At 44.0% G+C, this 24,309-nt stretch overlaps 2 protein-coding genes across 12 annotated transcripts in view; one reads left to right on the top strand and one right to left on the bottom strand.

Annotated features, from left to right (window-relative positions):
* The window catches only part of KLHL22 (kelch like family member 22), a 28,260-nt gene extending 22,288 nt beyond the window's left edge, over positions 1-5,972 (bottom strand). For 6 of the 9 annotated variants that reach the window (XR_007769540.1, XM_050924476.1, XM_050924477.1 and 3 more), the window contains exon 1: positions 5,710-5,972. The gene's annotated coding sequence lies outside the window, so the exon portion shown is untranslated. Of the gene's footprint in view, positions 1-1,964; positions 2,069-5,709 lie in introns of those variants that run through there. The other 3 variants (XM_050924480.1, XM_050924471.1, XM_050924472.1) reach the window with 3 other exon arrangements.
* Positions 5,973-6,105: 133 nt separating this feature from the next.
* The window catches only part of MED15 (mediator complex subunit 15), a 45,790-nt gene continuing 27,586 nt past the window's right edge, over positions 6,106-24,309 (top strand). Inside the window, exons 1-6 of one of the 3 annotated variants that reach the window (XM_050924466.1) lie at positions 6,106-6,258; positions 17,897-17,984; positions 19,534-19,585; positions 20,546-20,575; positions 21,682-21,894; positions 23,451-23,725. In XM_050924466.1, the coding sequence (XP_050780423.1) occupies positions 6,191-6,258; positions 17,897-17,984; positions 19,534-19,585; positions 20,546-20,575; positions 21,682-21,894; positions 23,451-23,725 (726 nt within the window). In that variant the 5' untranslated portion in view covers positions 6,106-6,190. The remainder of the gene's footprint in view (positions 6,259-17,896; positions 17,985-19,533; positions 19,586-20,545; positions 20,576-21,681; positions 21,895-23,450; positions 23,726-24,309) is intronic. The other 2 variants (XM_050924465.1, XM_050924467.1) reach the window with 2 other exon arrangements.

Below are 24,309 nucleotides of genomic sequence, written 5' to 3'. Positions count from 1 at the left end.
GTCACATAGAGAAGATTCTGAGAGACAGCAGCAGCTGCTGAACTCTGTTAACAACAAAGAGCTTGTTTTTATACCCATAGCTTTCATAAAAAAAGACAAAAGAAAGATACAGGGAAAAGTTTAATTTAGAAAGAACTCTAAAGATTCAGTGAGGCTATGCATGTTTTTAAACAGTAGCTAATTTAATGCAATCGCTTTCAAATTCTGGCCCACTGAATGATATTTTGTTGGTGTGCAGGTCTGGTCAAACATTGCTTGCTCTCCTCTGTGTTTCCAACTGTTAAATCAGATTAAGACAGATAAAAATACATAAATGTTTTCTCAATATCCCTTTTCCATTTAAGTAATTGCTGTATTTGCCACAAAGATATCATATAATTGTGAATGAGAGAGGGATGTCCAGGAGACATTTAAGTTGTGGCCCACTCATAAAAAAGTTAAGAATCCATGATCTAATGGTTTTACTGTCATATGTGGATTCCCTGGCATCACTGATATCAATTGCATCTGTTATAAAACATTATCTTCCTTCCCAAAGTAATTCCATGCCCCAAAGATCTATTACGGGCTCTGTACTATCTTTTATGGGTCAGAAGAAATGGAGCTTTCCTGTAACAAAGTGCCTACCCCTTCCAATAACAAAGCAGTTCCAGTTTCCTAATGTCACTCCTAATGTCCAGTTCCTAATATCAACCCACAGATTCCTAATTATAAAAAGGATATTCCAGGTTACACAAGACTGAACGATAGTTTCCCAGAAATCAATGTGGGTTCCAAACTAATCAACTCATGTCTGTTCTCAGGTCAGGCAAAAGACAGATAAAGTCAACTTCCAGTTTTACTCCCAAACTCTCTCTTCTAGTTGCTAAAATTATTGCTCATGTGGGACTGAAAACACCATCCGAATGCCAAGGTACACAGTCTAGATAATGCAGGATAGCAAAGTTAACAACCCTATTCTGTGACTGCTTTGTCAGGACTTAGTGATGAAACTACAGTAGACCACTAGCTACATTAGTTTTACAGCACGTGGTCTGCGGTCTGACTAAAGAATCTTCTTTGCATTTAGAACATTGGAATCCAGTCTCTGCTCTACCAACAGAGGCAGAGATGGGACTGAGATTAGACCTTTCAATGAGATTCCCTGCTATATACTGCGGCTTTACTTTTCATGGCACCTGAAAGACAACACTGATTGTTCATTCACCTTTAAACCCTATGCCTTTATCCTATTTGTGGTTGTAATGGTACTTCTAAAGCTGTGGGAACGGCACTACAGAAGACTTTGTTTCCAATGGTTAATTAAAAAGGTTCTCAGAATCACTAATGTTAATAATAGAAATGGCTTTAAGTGGTGATCCTTGTTCCCACAGGCAAGACTAGACCGAACCAGTACTGCTATCGGCTCCCATCAACGCTCTGGGCGCTACTCATTCCCTACCGTCTCGACTCTAGAAAAATAAGCAGCTGCGTTACACGCCAGCAGAACGGGGCTGACAAGGAAGTATCACAAGTACAGCTGCACACCAGTTATTCATGTCTCTCCTCCTCGCCACAGAACACACTAAGGGGGCTCCCCCTGGCAGTCCCTTGTCCAGCAAAGGGTGAGTGGGGAAGCACCAGAAGACGTGGGGCTAAAATATCGGGGGTGGGGGGATTCCGTGTACTGGACGGCAGGCTTGTGACTCAGTCACTCCGCTGCTGAACAGCGCCGGGGGCCGGCACGTGGGCACGAAGCCTCACTCGGTGTCGGAGGGCAGCACACCGCGGTGGGGGCCAGGAGCAAGGGCGCCTCGGGGAGGGGTGTCTCCCTACCGGTGGGGGCAGGGCGGCAGCTGAGTCAGGGGGTGCTAGTTGTCAGTAGCTCCCCCTCCCCCACGGAGGGGGCTTTGGAATCAGCCTCCCAGCCCGAATCCCGCCTGGAAAACCCGGGGAGGGCAGAGGGCGCCCGCCTGGACACCTACCGGCAGCGGCGAACCCAGCCTCGCGCCTGCCCCACCGCCTTCTTCCGGGTTCATCTTCGCACAACCATAGAGTCAAGCCAGAGAGCCCTTCCCACGTGACTGAACAGAGGGATACGCCCACAAGCCCTTCTTAAAGGGGCCCTCACCAATTGCCTCTCTCCGGCGGGCTGTGTCTGCCTGCATGTAGCTCTATCTGGGCATCTCTCGTGTCTTTCGGATAGGCGTCTGGCACATTTGCCCAGCTTAATGCAATGACCCAGTTCCATCCAAAAATACACTCAATCCTAAAAGTGCTGCCAATGCTAATAGGTCAATGGCCAGCAAAAGACAGAAATTTGGATGACATCTCCAAAATCAAGCATGATGCAGTGTAAGCGCACCTACATGCACCATAACCCACTTATTTTCCTCCAAAGACATTTATTACCAGTAACTTATTTGTAAAGGGAGAAGAAGGGTGCAGCGAGTCACAGAAATCTTCCTACGACAAAACTATTAGTCCCTTGGCTCTGACAAACAATAATTTGCAGCTGTGTAATGTATTTTATCTTACTGATCTCTATTTTTCAGAGTATTTTCATTGTAAATATATTAGAATGCTGTTGTCCTCCATCCACAGCTTTCATAGCTTCTCCCTCTGTTCTACAAGTGACCGGGTTCACTACATTTTCACAGATGAATGATATGCGTGGCTGCTTATTTCAGAAAATCCACCACTGTGCATTGATGTGCAATTAAAGGAGTGGATTTATTGAGACTGAGGTGATCTACATCTCTAAGGGCTTCTCTATGTGGGAGGTTTACTACACACTAATTTTAGTTTGTGCGCATTGATTAAAATGACATTGGTACACACAATGCAATTACTAAAGCATATTAACTTGCCAGTTAATACATATCATATAATTTACTCTGAAAGTTAATTAATTGCGTGTTTGTGTGAACACACTGCTTAATCACCATTGTTGGCACAATGGTTCACAACCTTTCCAGACTACTGTACCCCTCTCAGGAGTCTGATTTGTCTAGCGTACCGCCACGTTTCACCTCACTTAAAAACTACTTGCTTATAAAATCAGACATAAAAATATAAACATTGCTTACTTTCTCATTTTGTCTGTATGAAATTTTAGTTTGTACTGACTTTGCTAGTGCATTTTATGTAGACTGTTGTAAAACTAGGCAAATATCTAGATGAGTTGATGTACCCCCTGGAAGACCTCTGTGTACCCCCAGGAATACACATACCCCTGGTTGAGAACCATTGGCTTGGCAGTCACCTACTTGTACCCCACTGCCCACGCTGCTTTCCATGACATCAGGGTCTATCGGCTCTGTCTAGTCTTAATTATTGTAATCATCTCCTGTCTGGTCTCCCATGTCCAGTCTGCTCAAAATGCTACTACTTATGTCCTTTGAACACTTTCTTCCTTTTACAGCATCATATCAAGTTAGTTACAACTCCTTTAGTCTCCTGGGAGAACCTCACCCCTTACCTATAATTCTATGATTCTAAATTCCTCATAAAAAGTCTATACTCATCACACTTTTCAGGATCAGTCCCTTAGTCTGAATGTAAGTAAGTGCCACATAATTGAGAGATAAAATAGCTTATTAAGAAAGTAACATCAGTAGAACATGAGAGCAACCCCTTACCAAATGAGGGAAATGGTAGCTTGTGTATAGGGGTTTATAGTGCTAAGAAACTGGCACTTGGGAACATATAAGCACACAGCCTTGCTCTGCCTTCTCTCCCCCTGAGAAACCACAGCTGCTGCTGGACTAGACCATCCCATCTGCATGCCTGAATTGGGCCACTCGTGCTACACTCAGCAGAGAGCGGAGTAATTCTCACAGTCTCACAAAGGTATGCTAACCAGTTTCACTTTTTTTTTTTTTTTGACTCTCTCATCACTTGTATTAATGTTTATCTCACTGTCTGAAATTTCTCAAGCTCTAGACACTACAGTGACTGGTCCTATCCACATGTGTCTTACTCCTAAATGTGCTGCTGTTGCTAAGTTTACGACAAGCAAAGTGAGAACAATTTGGTTGACGTTTCCCTTATCAAATATGCTCCGACGTGCATGTCCCACTCTACTGCCTCAGAGATTAATTCTACAGCGTCTTATCTGAGTTAGAGAAATCTCATTACCTCCTTACCTCTAACTTGCCTGCCAGGGAATGTATTTTCATTTCCTTTTCCATATCTTTCTGTGTATTATAATTACAAACATATTAACAAGCTGTTTCCTGCAGCTACAGCTCTGAAAGCTTTGTATGGCTTCCCCTTTGTACTGTGCAGGGGCCCATACTTGCCACATTATCATAAGTACAACATGCATGGCTGCTTGTCTCAGAATATTTGCCATTGTACCTTGGTCCAGAGTACAGTGGGTCTACTAAGACTGGGATGATTGCTCCCCACACTTTAAATTGGCTCTAAATTGCATCCTGATTCTGTTTGAATCAACTGGAACTTGCATAACTAGATTTTTACTACGAAAAGTACACAGAACCTGAACTATAGAAATACCACTGATTGCTACTCCATAGGAATGTTTCTTAATTGTTAGGTCATCCTTTGGTTCTTTCCTTATGGTTCCATTTTCAGTTTTCCATTTAAATTAATTCTAGATGTAAAAGTCATATGAAGAAAATAATTTCAATTAACCTGAAGAATTTCCTTCTCTTTAAATGTTTCTGAGGGGCACCTGGTCTGTCTGCACCTAGCCTTAATTTCTGTAACTGGCTTGTCTGGCTTCCATGTCTTTCACCTCTTCCTCCTGTAGTCTGTTAAAAAATGAGGCTGCCCAAAGTAAACTTCCCATCCCTACACTCCATCAGTGTTTCTTTAATCTCTTCATTACCTGTCTTTTACAACATCCTATGAATTTTTTTTCCTCCTCTACATAAAGTCCTCCATAATCTTGCCTCATATAGTAAACCTCTGCTCCATTTTGCCTGCTCCTGATGCCTTTACCAGAGTTATTACTTTATTCCTCTGACTTTTCCCATTCTTGATGATGTGCCTCTTCAGGGTGGCCCTACTGATTTATTAAGTAAGGGGGCAAATATGTAGTTGTGTCTAATGCACAAAGTAAACAAACAAAAAAAGAAATATGTTCCCCTCTAATCTAGTAGTTATAGAAATCATAAGCTCTGGTTCTGCAAGCACTTATACATATGCTAAATGTAAGGAGATGAGTAAGAAGTGATGTTACTTGGAACTAAAGACCTGATCCTGTGCTTAACCTTTAAGCATGTGTTTAGTTCTAGTAGGGTGACCAGATGTCCTTATTTCATAGGCATAGTCCCGATATTTAGGGCTTTTTTTTTTTATAGGGGTTCCTGTTACCTGCCACCCCCCCCCCCCCCGCCCCGATTTTTCACACTTGCTATCTGGTTACCCTACGTTCTAGTGAATTGGTGACACTACTCATGTGCTTAGTTAAGCACGGGGGCCTATAGCAGGTACAAAATTGTCAAACAGAATAGTCTCCAATTATTATTTTTGTAAATTAAGGCTTTAATTCTGAAGCCATTTAGGAGGCCAGCAGCGAAGTGGCAGGACATGAAAATGTCCTGTACAGCTTCACTCCAGCTTTTGGGAAAGACAATATTTAATAAATAGAGCTGACTTAATGCTGGCTGTCACCAAGGCCTCATCCGTGCAGGCTGCTCTGTCTGGGCAAACCCTTACATTTGTGTGAAGCCCCGCTCAAGTCAACGGAGCTCTGCATACCTGCAGGACGGGAGCTCCGTGGAGTCGCTGGCAGGGCTAAGGCCCGAGCCTCTCTTGCCCTTGAGGGATTGAAGACAAAATATAATTCTCCTGGGAAACTGCGCATCGCTCAGCTCCCAGGGCCTCGCATGGGGCTGCCTCACTGCGGGACCAAGGCCGCACGCGGGCCAGGCCTAGAGCTGCTGAGCAGCCGAGAACGCACTGCCCGGAGCCCGGCTACCTCTGAGCCTCGGCCACACACAGAACTACATCTCCCACCACGCATCGGGGGCCCCGAGACTACGTTTCCCAACATGCATCGGGTGAAGAACGGTTAGCGAGAACGAGGCCGAAGGAGACTTCATTTTCCAGCGCAGTAGCGCGCCCACTGCGCCGGAAGTTGATGTCATTTCCGGGTTAGGCTGTGGCGGATCGTCGTCAGCGGCGGAGGGAAGCGCGGCGGCGGCGGCGGCAGGGGCTGGCGGCGGCGGCAGCAGCGGGGATGGACGTGTCTGGGCAGGAGACCGACTGGCGCAGCGCGAACTTCCGGCAGAAGCTGGTCAGCCAGATGTGAGTATGGGGCCCCGTGGGGACGCGGGGGCGGGAACGGAGCAGCCTAGGCCGCAAACGCGCCCTGCTTCGGCTGCCCGGGAAGGGAGACGGGCTGGGCAGCCGGGACACTCCTCGCGCTGCAGCCGGAGGGTGGGGGGCCCGCTCCCCGTAGGCGCCTGTCTCTGGAGCTGGCAGGCCGCCCCGATGTGCCTCTCTTCTGCCGTGTTGCACCGCCCCCGTCCTGGTCGGCAGCCGCTTCCCGTGGGGGTGGCCCCAGGGGCTGCCTGCCTCCTTGCTGCCCGCTGACAGCCCCCGCCACACTCTCCCCGCCAAACCAACTGTGTGTCTCTGAGGCTGGCTTCCCTGCCCGCGGCTCAGTTATCCGGAGCCAGCTGACCACGCTGCTGCTCCTGTCCCCTTCCAGCGGCCTGCGGGGGGAGGCGTCCCAATTCCCCACCCCTTCCATTCCCCACTATGAACGCCCCGCTGCTTTCTCCCCAGAGCTCCCTTACAGCCTCTTCCATGGGATCTGCTAACCACCCCCTGCGGCTTCCTGACCAACGTGGTAGCTTCTGCGGTTTAACAACAATGTTAAATAAACCGCTGGCTGTGTGGGCCCTACCCTTTTCATTGCTATTTGCTTATGGGTAGCAAATAATTCCAAATGGGCTTAACATTTCTGTTCTGATGTTTAGATGTTTCACAATTTAACCACCTGGCCTCATTCCTGTAACCCTTGTTCCCTATCCTATTTTGTTTGTTTTGGTCTTCATGGAGGTTCATGTCTGAATTTAGATTATAAATTATTCAGGGCAGAGAGCAGCTTTGCTTGTGCCTCACATGCTTTTTGGGTGCTCAGAGCTAATATGTTACGCTTTTAGTTTGTTCTGTGAAGTCACCCATCTTACACAAAGACAGTCTGCAGGGGCAAGGAAACTTGGAGCTAAAGTGATTAAACTCTTTTTTTTTTTTTTTTTTTTCTTTCTGTGCATGTCAATCTATAGCAGTCTTCTGTCAGTGGTATTTAAAAAATGGATGCTGATGAATTCCTTCAAGAGAAGCTTAAAATAACAGTTTGAGTAAATGCATCAGTCTTAGCAAACAAAATCTTAATTAAAAATAAAATAGTTGTATAACAAGGAATGCCACTTAAACATTTAAAATTCTGGAAATTGGAAAGTAGGAAGTATTAAAATACACTCTCAGTTCATGGGCTGTTTTGCGTTATTTTAAGCACTGACAGTTTTCCTCGGGTCCAAAATCTTTTGTGTTCTACAAGTGACAGTGCCTCCACTGAACTACATAACACATCTCAGACATGAAAGTAGCCATACATATTATCTTAATTTAAAAAAAAAATGCTGGTATCGGTGAATCATTATTATGGTGCTTTTATAGAGATTGGGTTCATGTGTCACATCTGAAATTAGTTTGGCAGTTTCATCTTGTTGCAGTTAAAATAAAATAAGACTTGCCATAACCAGGGATTATAATAGCTTGATGTGATGTGTAGCAGCAGGGTTGGGAGCTGTTGCCTAGGAACGTTTTTGAGGTCTGATCACGAATTGGTTCCTCTTCCTATGCTTCCTTTCACCTTCAGTGAGTTATAAGTAACTGACATGTAAAGGAAATAATTAAAATAATTACTATGTAGATTTCCTTTGGAAAACGTTCTGTAACCAGAGAAAGTGTTTAACAAGATCTTGCAAAATAGTCCTGAAAACTCACTAGTCCATGCGCAAATTTTCTCATTCACCTTTACAAGATAATTACTGTTACTTGCCATTAACAAATATTCACACTATTAAGAATTGTTTAAAATTAAGTGTATGAAAATATTCAAGTGACCCATCTTTAGAGAGAGTCTCTTGGATACGGTATAGCTGCATATGTGGTAAATGAGGCAGCTTCTGTTACTGCAATTTCAAATATGGATTCCCTCTATCAGTCTGATTTTAGGCATTTGCTGGAGATAGCCATGAGATGGTGGTATGGCCAGAAGCAAAACATCCATGCTAGTCTTGTTTCAATTATAAATAGCCTCGGATACTAGTGGCCACTAGGTTTTGTTAACCTTTCTGCAAAGCTTTTGGGAATCGATGTGAAGATGCTTCAGTACGTTTGCTCTTTTGAGAACTCCAAAGGGTAGTAAGAGGTGCTTACTGTTCCCTGCAGGGGGTTGTCTTGTGCAAGGTTCCATCTTATTTATGTGCATGTTTCAGCTGGTAGGGGCAGTAAGATGACTCTTAGACCTTAAGATTCTTTTTGATTAAATGTGGATGCTACAGTTCCTGTGATCTCCAACTGTTTGAGAGGACTGAGGAAGTATATGGTAGAGAATGGCTTAGGCTCATCCTGGATATGGTGGAAGCTGTGCTCCTAGATACAGGAAAATGTTAGAGGAGTGAGTGGGGGCTGAGAATGTCTTCTGTTGAGGTATATGTCCCACGCTTCTCAGTGAGATTCAGTCTTTGGGTTACTCTTGATCCATTGCTGTTCCTGGCTGTCAGCAGAGAATACCATGATGTGTCATTTTCCATCTATGGCTGCTCAGGAAGCTGAGACAGTTTCTCTGGTGTATGTCTTGGTACTTGGAGCCATGCCCTTGTATCAAGATTATTGCAGTGTACTCTATTTGGGACAACCCTTGAAACCTTCAAAGCTTCATGTAGGGCAGAATTGAATGGTATGAATGTGAACAGAATATATAAGGGCTCTGCACAGGTGCCCTGTTTGGTTTAATTATACTCACTATTTGTACACTGTAAATACCTAAATAGAAAGATGCCTGGTACTCATGGATTGCCTCTTGCTCTATATCTTCTCGTAGGAGTTCTAATTTGCCGGGTCCATTCTCACTGTAAATTCCTGTCAGACTCCCTGTGGCCAGCAACAGGGTGTTTCCAGTAGAGAACTCACATCACTAGACCCTGCACCCTTCAACAGTTTGCTCCAGTCTCAGGGCACTTTACAAAACTTATTTGCTCGCACTTTGTATTGGCCATTATTAATAATAGGAGCAGGTGATGCTATTGCTAGTAAAGAGTTGTTGAAAATATATCTGTTTTATTGATTTAAGGTGCTTGTTTAGTATTCATCACTAACACTTTAAAAAGTGCAGAAATACAAAAATGTAGAGATGATTTTCTTAAATTGTGTACAGAGGGAAGAAAAAGTACTGATCCTTAAACTGTCAGTTGCAAAAACAAACTTATCAATGGGAGCCAGGTTATTGAAAAAGGTAAAATTATCAGTATGGTACAAAAAGCAGTAATATTTGCCTGTTAATTCACTAGGACTTTAATAGTTAAACTTACAAGGTGCTCATACCAAAAGGTGTCTTTGGGTATATTATATGTTTTAGTACATCTAAAAAACACATTAAGGTTGCAAAGTCAAACACACCAAAGTTAAGAGATGCCAGAATTAAGGGTGACTGTACAACCAGCAGCTAGATTCCACTGTAGTCACATTGTGTACCATAGTCCAGGCATATGCTCCAACAGATGATACAGCTGAAGAAGACAAAGAGAGATTCTGTGCAGAATTGAATGATGAAAGAAATACCAAACCACAATCTTGTCCTGGTTATGGGAGATTTTAATGCCCATATCAGACATGAAAGATGAGGTTGGGAAACAGTCATCGGCCCACATACAACTGGAACAATGACAGACAATGGCACAAGACTTCTTGAATTTTGTGCCAAAAACAATCTTAGTATCTGCAAATTCTTTCTTCCGACATAAAAACATCACAAAAAGACCTAGATTTCACCAGATGGTCTTACACAAAATGAGATCAACTATATCTGTATTAGTAAGAGGTGGAAAACATTAGTGTTAGACACGAGTATTCAGAGGAGCAGATATAGGGAGCAATCACTACTTGCTGAAAGCAAACATCAAATTAAAGTTTAAAGTGCTCAAAAAGGAAAGAAGACAGATTAGTCAATACACGGAAACTACAAGGTTGCAGGATACGAAGAGTACCAGATAGAGGTCAAGTACAGGTTTGAGGCCCTTAAAGATCTTGAAGAAAACAAAGTGGAAAAATACTGGAATCTTTTCAAAACAGCTGTGCTAGAAGCAGCTGAAAAGATAATTGGTAGAAAGAGAGGAAGCAGTAAAGAACAGTGGAAGAAGAAACATGGAAAATTATAAATGAACGAAGAAAACAAAAGGTTCTAGTACTACAACATGCGATGGAAGAAACAAAACAAATCTACAGGAACCTTGACAAATCAGTAAAAAAAAAAATGGCAAAAAGGATAAGCAAAATGGGATTGAAAGTAAGGCTAGCGAAGCTGAAGGGGAAAGAAATTATACAAAAACAGTCTGCGCTATCCTAAAACAGTTAACAGGATACGGATCAAAATTCAGAAATGTCCCTGTGAAAAAGAAACGAGAATTTTGAAAACACAGGAGGAACAAGAAAATAGATGGGTGGAATGCTTCAAAGAAATGCTAAACCAACCAGAACCGATGACAAGACTGGAATTTAACAATGATAAACCATTAGACCTAGATATAGATGTATCTGAGGTAAAAATCAAGGAATTAAAAAAAGCACTGCAGAAGCTGAAAAACAACAAGGCGCCTAGGTTGGATGGCATTCATTCTGAGATGCTTAAATTTGGAGGTGAACACGTGGAATCAGTCATCTGTTTGCTGTACAACAGAATATGGATGGAGGAGAAAATACTGGAAGAATGGACCCTTGGTATCATAATCAAGTTGCCAAAGAAAGGTGATCTAAACAATTGTTCAAACTGGAGGGGAGTAACACTTCTGTCTGTCACAGGAAAAGTATTAGCAGCAGACCTCCTAAACAGAATGAAAGGAAAGATAGATACCATCCTGTGTGAGCGACCATCTTGATTTAGACAAGGGAGATCGTGCAAAGACGCTATTTTCACCCTGACATGGATTATTGAGAACACAACTGAATTCCAAGGCAGTTGTGTCATCACTTTTGTGGACTTTCAAAAGGCATTCAATAATGTAAACAGAGAAACAATGTGGAAAATTGTGAAACAATATGGAATTCCAACAAAATTAATCAACATTGTGGGGGCATTCTATGCCAACTCAAAATGCTGCATTAAAATGGAAAATCGATTGAGTACGCCATTCAGCATCAAGATATATGTAAGGCGGGGTGCGTCCTGTCTCCTTTTTTGTTTTTGCAAGTCATCAACTATGGATTAAAACAGTGTGACAATGATACATGTGGCCTAAAATGGAACCATTCAACGCTATTTGGTCTAGAATTTGCTGATGACATCGCTCTTATTAATGAAGATGCCAACAGACTACAAAAATGCAAAAACAAAGTAAAAGTAGTAATGGAGAAGATACAATGCAAAGAAATGTAAAGTAATGTTAATGGGGACTACAGGGACAGAAATAAAAATTGAAGAAGAGAAACTGGAGAAAGTGGAGAATTTTACGTGTCTTGGAAGTGCCATCAGCCAAGATGGTACTAATTCTGAGGAAATAAGAATCAGGAAGGCAACTGCTGCATTTGGAAGACTCAGAAACATCTGGCAACTCAAAAACATCTCCCTCAGGACAAAACTGAATGTGTAGAAAGCAATTGTTGTTGCCATCACAACATACAGCAGTGAAACATGGCAACTTACCAAGAAAGATACGCAAAAGCTGGATGCATTTCATCACAAATATCTGAGAAGAAGATTGGGAATAATATAGAGATAGGAAGATGAATGAAGAAGTCAGAAAAAATTACCGGACAAGGCATCCTCTCACAAATCTACAAAAGAAGACGTCGGTGGCTGGGACGTGTGCTGAGAATGGAAAAAGAATACTTATCAAATGCCGCTCTTGAATGAAAGCCAGAAAATGCAAGAAGAGAGAGAGTAAGACCGTGAATAACATGGAAATGAACAGTTCTGAATGACATCAAGCCTCTCAATGTGAAATGGAAAGATTTGGAGAGAAGGGCAGTTGACAGGCAAAGATAGCAATTGTGGGTAGCCCAATGTGCAGCAAAGCATGGGATGGACTAAGGTTTAAGTAAGGTACCACCTTAATCTCACCCCTTTGTGCATTATGATAGTCTTTGCCCCCTGTGTCATTCAGTGAACTGGTTAGATGGTGGTCTCTGAACAGGTAGCTATTCAATATTTTTTCTTTCATCCTCATCTTTCAGTGTGTGGCCCATGCCTGATTTATGCACACTATCCAAACCCAATTCTGAATACAGAATTAGTGTTGTCATTGTAGTATCTTAAATTCACTAGTGTTTGTAAAGAACTATCTTTACAACATCCAGGTGAGGTGACTTCATAGCTCCCATTTTAAAATGTGAGCTAATTTTTAGTGTCAACTTAGAGAGCCAAGAGCCTGATTTTTCAAAGTAGTACTTTGAGAGCTCTGCTCTGAGTATATATTGACCTCAGTTGCAGTTGTGAGTCTCAGTACTTGTGCAAATCAGATCCCTGGTGTCTCAAGATGAGTACCTAAAAAATGAACACACTGTGGCTGCTTGTGAAAACCTTAGTTCGTGACTTGCTCAGTATCATGTACGAACTCTATGGCAGAGGCAGGGATCACATCTAATTCTTCAGGGTAGCATTCAGCTGCCTTACCCATGAGATCATCCTTTCTCTAATCCAGTGTCTCATTCACTACACATCTTCCACTTTCTCAGCAAATGAGGCAAGGGTCCCACAAACAATCAACTCATTCTCTACACAGCCTTGATTTAATCCCTGAGTACTGTCCTTCCTGTGCACTGAATGAAGCAGGTGTCCTATGAAAAAAATAGTGATTGTGAGAGATGGCAATTTCCTTGACAAATAGTATTAAATTAAGTTAAATCTTACTGAATCAAGTTTAAGTATCTTAAGAGTTTATTGTATTAAAAATGCAAATGTTTATGTATTATTGTGGGCTTGCATGTAATGTCTCTGGAGGAAGACATTACTAAGGAAAACAAGGGAAAGTGTTAGCAGCTTCACAGGACTATTTAACGCAATGTGCCAGACAAGAACGAACTTCTAAAGTTAAGTGGGTTTTCCAGTTAATCTCCAGGGAGAGGATATGCAAATATACCCAGTCCAGTTATATAAGAATGCAGCCATTTGAAGCTTTGCCCTGAGGAGAGGGGACCTTTGCTGATCATCTGTTATGTGAGGACAAGATCAGAGGCCCAAACTGTGTAAAGGAGTGACTCACAGATTCATGGAGGTATTTGTTCTGCGCTAACAGCTGTTGTGAACTTGTAACCACAGGAAAACATGCTTGGTGGGGTTTGACTCCTGCCAGAACCTTTGTTGGAGTTGGGGTGATCTCTGGTAAGCTTATTAGCATGCATGTAGGCTCTTTTTTTGTTTTAATATTTTCCCTGTAATGCTTTCACCTTAAGAATAAATGTGCTTGCTTAGGAAAAGCTGTGTTGGACCTTAAATTGTGAACAGTTACGCAATTATGCCTCTGAGGAGAAAAACAAAGCAGGCCTGCTTGGGCAGTCTGACTTACTGGGGAACTGTGTAGGTTGGAAATATCCGGGTCAGAAGGAAGTGAGGTACATGTCTCTGTCCAAGTGAGGTGATGACTGGGGAGCCAGAAGCCTAAGGGTGAGTGCCATTGGTGGATTACACAGGGAATACAGGTGCAGATGCTCTGAACTGTGGCAGTGATCATGTAACTAGACTGTGTCATAATGTATACACATGAGGGCTGAATTAGAATTACATGGGTGTGAGAATCAAAGATTAATTAGAGGGAGCTGGTCAGGCTTTTAGGGTTTTTGTATTTAATTTACATTATTTCAATATAGTAAATTTAAGCCTTAATATGGGTTGTCATAATTTCAATTTTAATTCTAAAATAAAATTTAAAAATAGATTAAAAAAAACAAAAACAGGTTTATTCACCTTGTTCACAGCATGGTTCTCCCTCCCCACAGAAAGGAAAGTACCAGCTTAGGGGACACAGGTTAAGCATCTGGGTGAGAGGATGCAGGAACAGTGCAGGGATCATAGTAGTGAGGATGTTTCTGAAAGCGAAGGATAGAGTTGAGGCAGTGCAAGAGAAGAAGGATGGTCCACTGGCTAGCATCTGGACCTTGGGAGACCTGGATTTAATTCCCTGCTCCATGATGGACTTCCTGTGTGACCTAGGGCAAGTTAATTTGTCGCTCTGTCTCAGTTTCCCATCTGCAAAAATAAGAAGATGCTATATAATCCCCATCTCACAGGGGTGTTATGAGGATAAATACATTAAAGATCATGAGGTGCACTGTTACTAGAGTGGTAGGGGCTGTAGATGTATCGTTGATGGGTGTGGAAGTTTTGGGACGAGAGACTGAAGTTCCCCAACAACACCCTCTGCATAGCTCCACTTCTCCCTGCACAGTTCCAACACATCTATCGTTGCAGCCTGCATATTCTCCCTTCCACTGTTCAAACTTCTGTATCACTACTCCAACGACACCAACATGTCCCCTGTCATTCCATTGCATCAGTGCCCCCATGCATTCCTTTGAACCCTCCCATACCAGTTCCATTTTCCTCTTTGTGATTCCATGACCCCGGTAAGCTTGGAGGGATCAGGAGGAGATGGAAATGTGGTGGGGCTATGAGAAGTGTCCTGTACCAGTTGGAGGGAAGAAAAGACAGGAGAGTGGAGATGCTGGGGCGTGGTCTACACTTAACATATAGGTCAACAGCTACAGTGCTCAGGGGTGTGAAAAATCCACACCGAGTGCTGTAGTTATGCCTACCTAACTCCCAGTGTAGTTGCAGCTAGGTTGACAAAAGAATGTGTCCATCAGCCTAACTTTTCATAAATTCATGATCTGGTTCTCAAACTCTGGGTCAAGACCCCAAAGTGAGTCGGGACCCCATTTTAATGCAGTCGCCAGCGTCAGCATTAGAATCGCTGGGGTCTGGGGCTGAAGATGAAGCCTGAGCCCCACTGCCTGGGGCTGAAGCCAAAGCCCAAGGGCTTAAGCCCAGGGTGGAGGGGATTGGGCTCTGGCCACCCCCACCCAGTGTCATGTAGTAATTTTTGTTGGCAGAAGGGAGTTGTAGTGCAGTGAAATTTGACGTGTGCTGTCATATGGCTATAGAAAAACCTCTTTGGTTACTATAGACTGTATCTACACTACAGGGTCATGTTTGCAAAGCTACAGTCTCCGGAAATGGCCAAGATCTGGGCTTAGATTGTGGAGAAGGAGCTCTATGTGCAACATAAGAGGTTCAAAATGGTGTAAACTAGCCCATTCATCTCAATGCTATGTTCTTGTTCAGCTGAGAACACCCCAAGAAGATGAATACAATGTGAAACAATAGTTTTGGTACATGGACTTCTCCATTCCTGTCGGTGGGCGTTTACCTCCTCCTCCTTAGTGCCAGTGCTTGTGAACCTGTGATATGTCCGGGGCCCCTTACAATGCAGAAACGATAAAAAAACTAAACAACTAAATTAATAACATTTATCCGCCGACCGCCATTATGAACGCAAATACACATTCTTTGAATGGGTCCAACTAAAATTCGAAACTGACCGACAGACAACTGATGTAGCCAGTAGCATTATGATGTATCATAATGACTTCACGGTTTTGTCAGTAAAGTCGACATGGATTGTGCAATAGCGTCAATAAATGTCACTTACCTAGTTATACCTTACATTTTTTTTTGCCACTTTTAGGGGCCCCCTTCCTTGCGGGGCCCCCTCCGGTCGGAGGGTACGGAGGGCACTCGCTACGCCTCTGCATGCCTGTTCTGAGCTCCCAACCCAGAGGCCCCTCAGACACTGGCTCACAAAGGAATGAGATAAGGGCTGGGGCATGGCCTCCATATCCTGCCTCATGGGAGACAGGGGCTCAGGCCCCCAGAGGAACAGCCCCTCCAACCCAGCTAACATGGGGAATAGAGAGGGGCTCAGACACTCCCCACATCAGATCCTGTTTCACATGATGATGGGGGGCAGGGACAGTGGTGTGGTGCTTCCCAGATTCCAGTGCATAGAGGAGAGAAGAATGCAGGCTTGATGGGGGAGCCCCCACTCCCTCTGCCACTCATCCTCAGGTCCTCCCTCCCATAGTCCATCCCCTCCCGCCCTAGAACACCTTTCCCTTTCTACAGCCCCCTAATCCCTCCCTCCCTCTTCCTGCACTTTCCCAACCTCCACACCTTCCGTCCTGCTCCCACACATTCACATTTCCCCTCACTGCTTCAACCAGCCGTATTCCTTATCATTGTATGAAAAAAAATTAGATTCTAAAAATGTTATAAGGAGCTCATGTTAGGGTGTTTATGAGGAACACCCTGATTTTAAGCAAACTGAGGTCCATTGTTCAGGAAACATGATTGCATTATCTTAACCCTTTGATCTTTCTTAGACAGAATCAAAGCTAATAGATTAATCATTGCTGGTGCTGTGCTATGATAAATTGAGGCATTATCTTACTGAAGAGGCATGGAGAGGTTCAGGCTTCAGCATGTTTGGCATTATGCTCAGGTCCAGCAACTTTCACTTGCTGAAAAGACCCTATCTTAAACACCAGAGGTGCAGAACAACCCTTACATATTTAGTAATGGAATAAATGAGAATTCCATACCAAACTTTTGATAGGATCCTCTGAGAAATTGGAGCTGTTTAAAATTGTGGAGGAACTTGGCAAGAAACAGATGCTGGCCAGCCTGAGAGAAGTTGAAGAGAAACAAAGTCAGGCCTGGTCTACACTGCAGAGTTAAGTTGACATAAGGCAGCTTATCTTGACCTAACTTTGTAAGCATCTACACTAAAATGCTGCCCACACCAATCTGTCACCCACTAAATAGACTTAATAACTCCACCTCCATGAGAAGCGTAGCGCTTGAGATGCATCGTCTGTATAAACGTTGTATTACTTACATTGATTGTTGGCTATTAGCCCCCTGCTCTGGGGCTCGCTGCCAAAGCATGCCTCCCCTATCTCTGTGGTTATGAATCCAGAGTAGGTGAGGCTTGCATCACTTACGTTTTTTACAAAAAAGCTTAACCGCACAACCCATCAATAATGTACTGGATTTATAAAGCTTCAAGTATATACTATAATTATGTTCCGGTAGTGTTCAAAGTGCATGCTAAGGATTGGCCCCTGTTGACTGGATGTTGTATAAACTTCATGTGAAGACATGGTCTCTGCTTCAAAGGGTTAATAATCAAAGGAGGCAGGTGATGTTGGAAAGGTGGAGAGAAGGGAACAATCAGTGTCCCAAGGTAGTATCTTTAAATGGCACTGGGCTAAAAGTAGCATGGAAGCCCCATGGCAACCCCCATAGCATGGATTTGACCTTCTGACAGGAGAAGATGGTCTCCTATGCACCTTTAAGTGGAATCAGTTGCTGAATCTCATACCATCTCTACGTGATGGGAGGTATTTCCTAGTTTCTTCCTTTCTAGCAAGCAGATAAATGACTAATTAGAGGAGACTGCTCCTATTGATGTGCTGACTAGCTGGCTATCTGCTATTGATGTTAATCAGATTGTGCATGTAAATCAATGGAATTAGTTTCCTTTGTTTAATGTATGTATGGATTTGTCAGTGATTCATTGATGAAAAGTTGCCATCCATGTGTTCATTTTCTGCTGTCCTCAGTTAATGTCCTTCGTGAGTTCCATCTCTTGTTTTGCAGTGAGGAGGCCATGAGGAAGGCTGGTGTAGCCCACAATAAATCCAGCAAAGATATGGAGAATCATGTTTTTATGAAGGCCAAAACTCGGGTAAGGCACTTCCATGTATTTTCAATTGTCTGTTTTGGTGTGTTGGGAGTAGATAAACCAGGTTCCCAAATGCATCTAGTTTTCTAGCAACATCTGGCCAGGACACCTGCATAAACTATGTTAAATTTATACAGGAGCATTTAATGCTGAGTGGGGAACCAAAGTGCTTTGCACACTCCCCAAAAAACAGTGTGAAGTGAAATATTTGGCAAAGACAATATGGTAAATTCCTATTATCACAAAAGATACAACAGGCTGCCCAGTGACCGTGCAGAACACAGGAGTGTGGTTTATAAGGTCTCATCAACCCACGTGCAGTTAACTGCATGGAACTTGCTTTATCTACAGTTTAGCATGACTTGAGCTTAATTATATGGCTCAGGAGTGTGTATTTTTCCCACTCCAAGCAGTGTAGCTGGATTGACTTAACTTTTGAGTGTAGATCTGGCTTAAGTAAAGGCATTGGGTTGGTCTATGCTGAAAACTTATATTTGCATAGCTACAGCTCTCAGATGTGAAAGCACTGAGAGACATAGCTATGCCAACCCAACCCCTGGTGTAGACAGCATTACCATTTCTCCAGGCGGTGAATTAATTACAGCGATGGGCATGGGGAGTGTCTGATAGGCAGGAGAAGGCTGTGCCTACCCAAACAGCCCCATATGGCCCTGCCCATGCTCCGTCCAGAGGCCTACTCCTGCTGCTAGTTGGCCCCAGCCCAGGCAGGCTTCTCCTCTTCCGGGAAGGGAAGCCTGCTGGGACTAGGGCGCCTGGGATTTGCGGTAGCTGGGGCTGCCCAGTGCTGGGGCCACACCACCAAGGGCTGGAGGGGACGTGGCTGCGCACCACCTGCCAATGGGGGGCTGGGGGAAGCGGGGGCATGCGCCACTTGGGAGTGGAGGGGCCACCTGGTCACCTTCCCGGTGCTCTGGGGGCCACCTGCCTGGTGCTCAGTTGGCTGGGGGAAGGGGGTCATGCACAGCCCACCCACCTAGGGCTGAGGCAGTGGGGGGGCGGGGCTGACAGCTGCAGGGAGGGAAATCTGGGCTGGGGGAAGGGGCCTCAGGCGGAAGGGGTGGGCCAGGCCGGGGGCTAGCCTCCCCTAGCCGGTAGTTCACCCACTGCCCATGGCAATAGAAGAACCCCGCTCATTCCTGTAGTCAGTGTCTACACTTAAAATGCAACAATGGCAGCTGTGCCACGGTAGCACTTCAGGTGTAGACATAGCTTTGTTGGTATATAAACATGTATACAATACACTAATATGCAGCTGTATTGGCAGTTGTCTACCTCTTCTACCCAGCATTTGCTGTTTCTCCTCCTGTCCTGTCCTGCACAGTTAAACACAATGACCTTTTCATTAGAAACGTACCCCGCCCATTTCAGTTCCTGAGCAGATCAGACTGTTATGAAAAGCGTACCAGTCCTGAAGGAGGAGGGACTCTTCTGTTACACTGGGGGAGTTGCAATGTGAGGAAGGGAAACAGTGAGTCACGGAATGCGTTGCTTCCCCATTCTGTGCTAAGCTGTTTCTTGTTTTCAACTTTAGGAGGAATATCTTTCTCTTGTGGCCAGACTTATTCTCCATTTTCGAGACATTCGTAAGTAATCCTTATGTTTGTTAATTATAGGAGTGCTAGCTTTCTGGGTGGCTTGAATCTGCTAGTTCTGATTGGCATTCTCCAGAAGTTGCTTCAGTAGTTTCTGTTGCTGGATCTGTGCCCAATTCCTGAATGTGTAATCTTCACAATGTCTGTCTAAAACTGAAGAATCCACTAGAAGGTTCTTGATATCTCCACTTTTCATTTCACCAAATGTTTTCTCTGAGGTCATCCTGTCTCTCCATTTCCACTACAACCAGAATGCTGTGAAGACAAAGTGGCTTAGCTTCATTTATTTGCTCTACTTTGATTTACAAATGAATTAAAAAGCATTAATGTATGTGATATTAAAGTAAATTTTATCCTTGGCATGGAATCCTGAATTAGGATACCTGCCCTTCCTTTTAGTTTAATCCTTCTGAAATAAGTCTCTGGAATGAAACAAACTGTCTCAAAGTGCTTATGAGTCTTCCTAGGTGTGGAAGTGCTGGAGGAAGCCACCTGTCATACACTGCGCCAGGAAACTGTGTAGAGGAACTGCCTCAGATGCTTGTCCCATTCTGTAGAAAATGTCACAAAGCAAGCATTAATCTTGATGCCTGAGAGTGAAATCTGACTTGCAGAGCTCTTACGCTGGCAGAACCGTGTGGGATATAGGTGGCAATGATTGACATTACAGAGCATGTCTGCAGCAGCACTCCGTGGCCAGCTGGGATGCTAAGTTCCTGATGAAGTAATCTAGGAGCTCTCTAGCTCTGTGGCATGCTACTAGGGTAGGGAATCTGGGTAAAATGTTTGAAGGCACATTGGCATGGGGATAACTAATGGGAAGCAATTTTTTGCACTGTTAATGCATTGGTTGTTGGGAATAAGTTTAAATTGCCATGTATTTACAGTCATCTGTTCAACGCAATGCAGCAACATTTATAACTTGTGTATGTATTCACTCTTATTTTCTAGACAATAAGAAATCTCAGGCCTCGGTCAGTGGTAAGAACTTTTTTTAGTCTAAATAAAAAATTGTCAGTATTTTTGGTGGCATATGAAGTGGGAAGGGAGGGAATACTGCATACTTGCAGCAAAGGAGGGCAACTTAAATTCTTAAATCATACTGTGGTGAAGAGAAAAGGTCTAGTGAGTCTTCTGGACTCTTCACATATGGATGTTGTGTGGAACACTCATTTGATTCCACTTCTGTATTGTCTGTTTGTGCTAAATATTATTAAACCTATTCAACAAATGCCAGTGTTGTGAATTGGACTCTCCAGCAGGAAGTAGCTGAGTTCCTCCTTGCTTACTTGTTGCAGTCCTCACTGATGTATGAGCTTGATACCTGTTCTGCATTACAAGTCTATGGAGTAGTCCTGTCAGCAGTAACTGTGTCCTGGTGGACTCTGCATGTGACTGAAGGAATCTCCTCTATAACTGTATTAATCCCCCCTGTAGGAGAATATATGGTGAGGCACCAACTATCTGTTGCCACCTCTTCCCAGCATGGGTTAAAGAAGTGCTGCACAATATTTGTTAATGCCAGGACTCTGGAGTGCTCTAAAGTTATGTCCTCTTTGATCTGTACCCTTAAGGAGGAAGGCACATATTGCACACTTGATGAACAGCAGTATAACAATGTTTCTGAAACACTTGTAATGCTCTCTCCTTCAGAATTCTGTTTGCATTTCCTTTTCCTTAGCCCCAGACCCCAGATTATCACCCTCTCTCTGACTGAGGAGTGCTGAACATGGGTAGTTGAGAAGTGTGTGGAGAAGCCTCAGTGTTTAGAGTAGAGGTGACTAAAGATTTCCCTTTTGTTAATATATATTTAGTGTTTATTTGGTGCTTTGCGTATTTAAAGCATTTCATAAACCTCTAAATAATCCTCAGACACTGGTGTCCCCAGTTTACAGATGGAGAAATGGAGACAGACTTATGTAAAGCCTCTAAGTCAGTGTCAGAATTGAGTGTAGAACTCAGGTTGGACTTTTAATCCTACGCTGAGTCCACTAGGCCAAAATTTTTTTGTGGCTTCACAGCATGGAGAACTATTTCAGTGGACAAATCTTCATCTTGTTCTCTTAGTAATGATGTTGTATTCGCAGATCCTATGAATGCACTGCAGAATCTAACAGGCGGCCCCCCAGCAGGAGCAGCTGGAATGGGCATGGCTTCACGAGCTCAAGGGGCACCAATGGGTGGGATGAGTGGACTTGGGCCAATGGGCCAGCAGATGAGCCTTCCAGGGCAGCAGCCTCCTGGAACCTCTGGGATGGCCCCCCATGGTATGTCTGGCGTCTCTGCAGCTACTCAACAGAGTAAGTATTCACTGTGCTCCCATCCAGTGAAATTAAGTCAGTTTACGGTTCCAGTGCAGAGCTGTTTTCTATGCCGAAAGGAAGAGAAAATTACAAAATACTCCCTAGATCTGTTTTCATTGCTCCTGGCAGGAGGATTGGGGATTATGGTGTCTCTCACCCCTTGTCACTGATATGGGAAAAACAGATTTGAATTGGGGGGAAAGGGAGGGTTTGCCTTCAGATACCTGCACCCCCACCATAAATGTCCTAACTATACTTGTATGCAGTGTTATAACTGTGTTGATTGCAGAATATTAGAGAGACAATGTGGGTGAGGTGATATGTTTTATTGGATCAACTCTTCTTCAGCCCTTTGAAAGCTTGTCTCTTACCAACAGAAGTTGGTCTAATAAAAGATATTACCTCGCCCACCCTGTCTATCTATACTTAAAATTTGTGGCTTTCCACTTGCTACTTGGTTCTGGACTCATTTGCAACTGCATTTGAGACTGAGGTGGAGTATTCTGGCTCGGACTAGTAGACTTCTTCCTCTCAAAATACCTTAGGGTATGGCTACACTTGCAGCTGTACAGCGCTGGGAGTTACAGCTGTCTTCATACAGCTGTGTAGGGAAAGCGTTGCAGTGTGGCCATACTGACAGCTACCAGCGCTGCAGTGTGGCCACATTTGCAGCGCTGTTGGGAGTGGCTGAACAGGCATTCTGGGATACCTCCGAATACCTCTGGAGGCAAATTACAGCGCTTTTGGTGGCCACACTGGCAGAGCAGCGCTGCATCACCAGCGCTGCAATCGTTATATCCCAGGTAGAGCAGGAGTACAGCCAGTGCTGCAGCCAGGGAGATGCAGCGCTGTATGTGCCTTGCAAGTGTGGACGGTGAATAAGTTGCAGCGCTGTAAACCCACCACCAGCGCTGCAACTCTCCAGTGTAGCCAAGCCCTTAGTTTTTGAACATCCTTAGTGTTCTGTTTTATATCACCTCATATTGTGGCCTCCGTTGTTCTGGCAGATAGCTAATGAATGAGGCTCCTTTCAGAGCCCATTCGAACAGCTCCTCGTTTGACCAATATGTGAGACCTTTTCTTTCTGTTCCCCTCAGGGTATGAATGAGCCCAGCCTCCTCCTTCTCCTCCCTGCAGTTCTTAAGCTATTTAATTAGATTGCAGAGTCAGCCAAAGAGTTGAGGCTTAGATGTAATAGTGATGAGAAATGCCTTGATAATACGAATAACAAATATTGTTTAAATGTGTATAATATGTATCTGGAAATGGGAGGCTATAATTGATCAATGCACTAGCTTTTATGCAATTGCTCCCATCACCATTATGTGCTACAAAAGACACCAAGGTATCTTAAAAAGAACGAGGAGTCCTTGTGGCACCTTAGAGACTAACAAATTTGTTTGAGCGTAAGCTGTCGTGGGCTAAAACCCACTTCATTGGACACATGCAGTGGAATTTTCTGGTAAAAAGAGTTAGGTTGAGGTCACCAGTCTCGTCTGTTGGACAGCTGTCTACATTTCAGTCATGTTGTACAAACACATTCTGACTTTCAGCCCAGCTCCAACTGCAACAGATGGCACAGCAGCAGCAACAGCAGCAGCAACAATTTCAGCAGCAACAGGCAGCTTTGCAGCAGCAGCAGCAGCAACAGTTCCAGGCACAGCAGTCAGCCATGCAACAGCAGTTCCAGGTCCAACAGCAGCAGGCAGCAGCAGCAGCAGCTGCACAGCAGCAGCAGCAACAGCAGCAGCTGCAAGCAGCCCAGCAGCAGCAGCAGCAGCACATGCTCAAACTGCAGATGCAGCAGCAGCAGCAAAATCAGCAACAGGTAATCAACAGCGAAGCAGTCGCAAAGGCATTTTTGGTAATCTGCTATCAGCCACTTGTCAAACAGCACCATTCCAGAGCTCTGGCTTACATAGCAATATTAAGTGTCAGCTCTCCACACTAAAGAATTAACATACTTCTGCTTCTTGGCAAGGCATCAGCATGAACTGGTAGAGTTCATTGGCAGCAGTGTGCTCTATCCTAGAGAAGACTGATCTTTCATAGCAAGAAAGAAGCTAAAAATTTTGTCCCCTTTTTGTTTGAGTCCAAGGGCTTGGCACTTGCAAGTTAAAGCACATTAAAGCAGCCCCGGGCGCCCTATCTCCTGAGGTGTCCACACTGACAAGGCATGCAGAGCGCCTGGACCCTGCAGCTGGAGCATTCCTGGTAATCCATCTCCATGAGAAGCATAAAGCTTGCTGCGCCCCAGCTGAAACACCTGGACATCAGTGTGGACAAGGTGTTGCATTACTGCTCTGTGTTTGGCCTCTGGAAACGTCCCTGAAGTCAAGTGGCCACTCATTGTTTTGAAATCAGCTGCAGGCATGCAGATATCCCTTTTCAAAGCTCCGTTTCTGACAGCCG

The sequence above is a fragment of the Gopherus flavomarginatus genome, chromosome 15, assembly GCF_025201925.1.
Source record: "Gopherus flavomarginatus isolate rGopFla2 chromosome 15, rGopFla2.mat.asm, whole genome shotgun sequence".
In the NCBI taxonomy this organism is placed as follows: Eukaryota; Metazoa; Chordata; order Testudines; family Testudinidae; genus Gopherus; species Gopherus flavomarginatus.
This window is presented reverse-complemented; position numbering and strand designations above follow the sequence as displayed.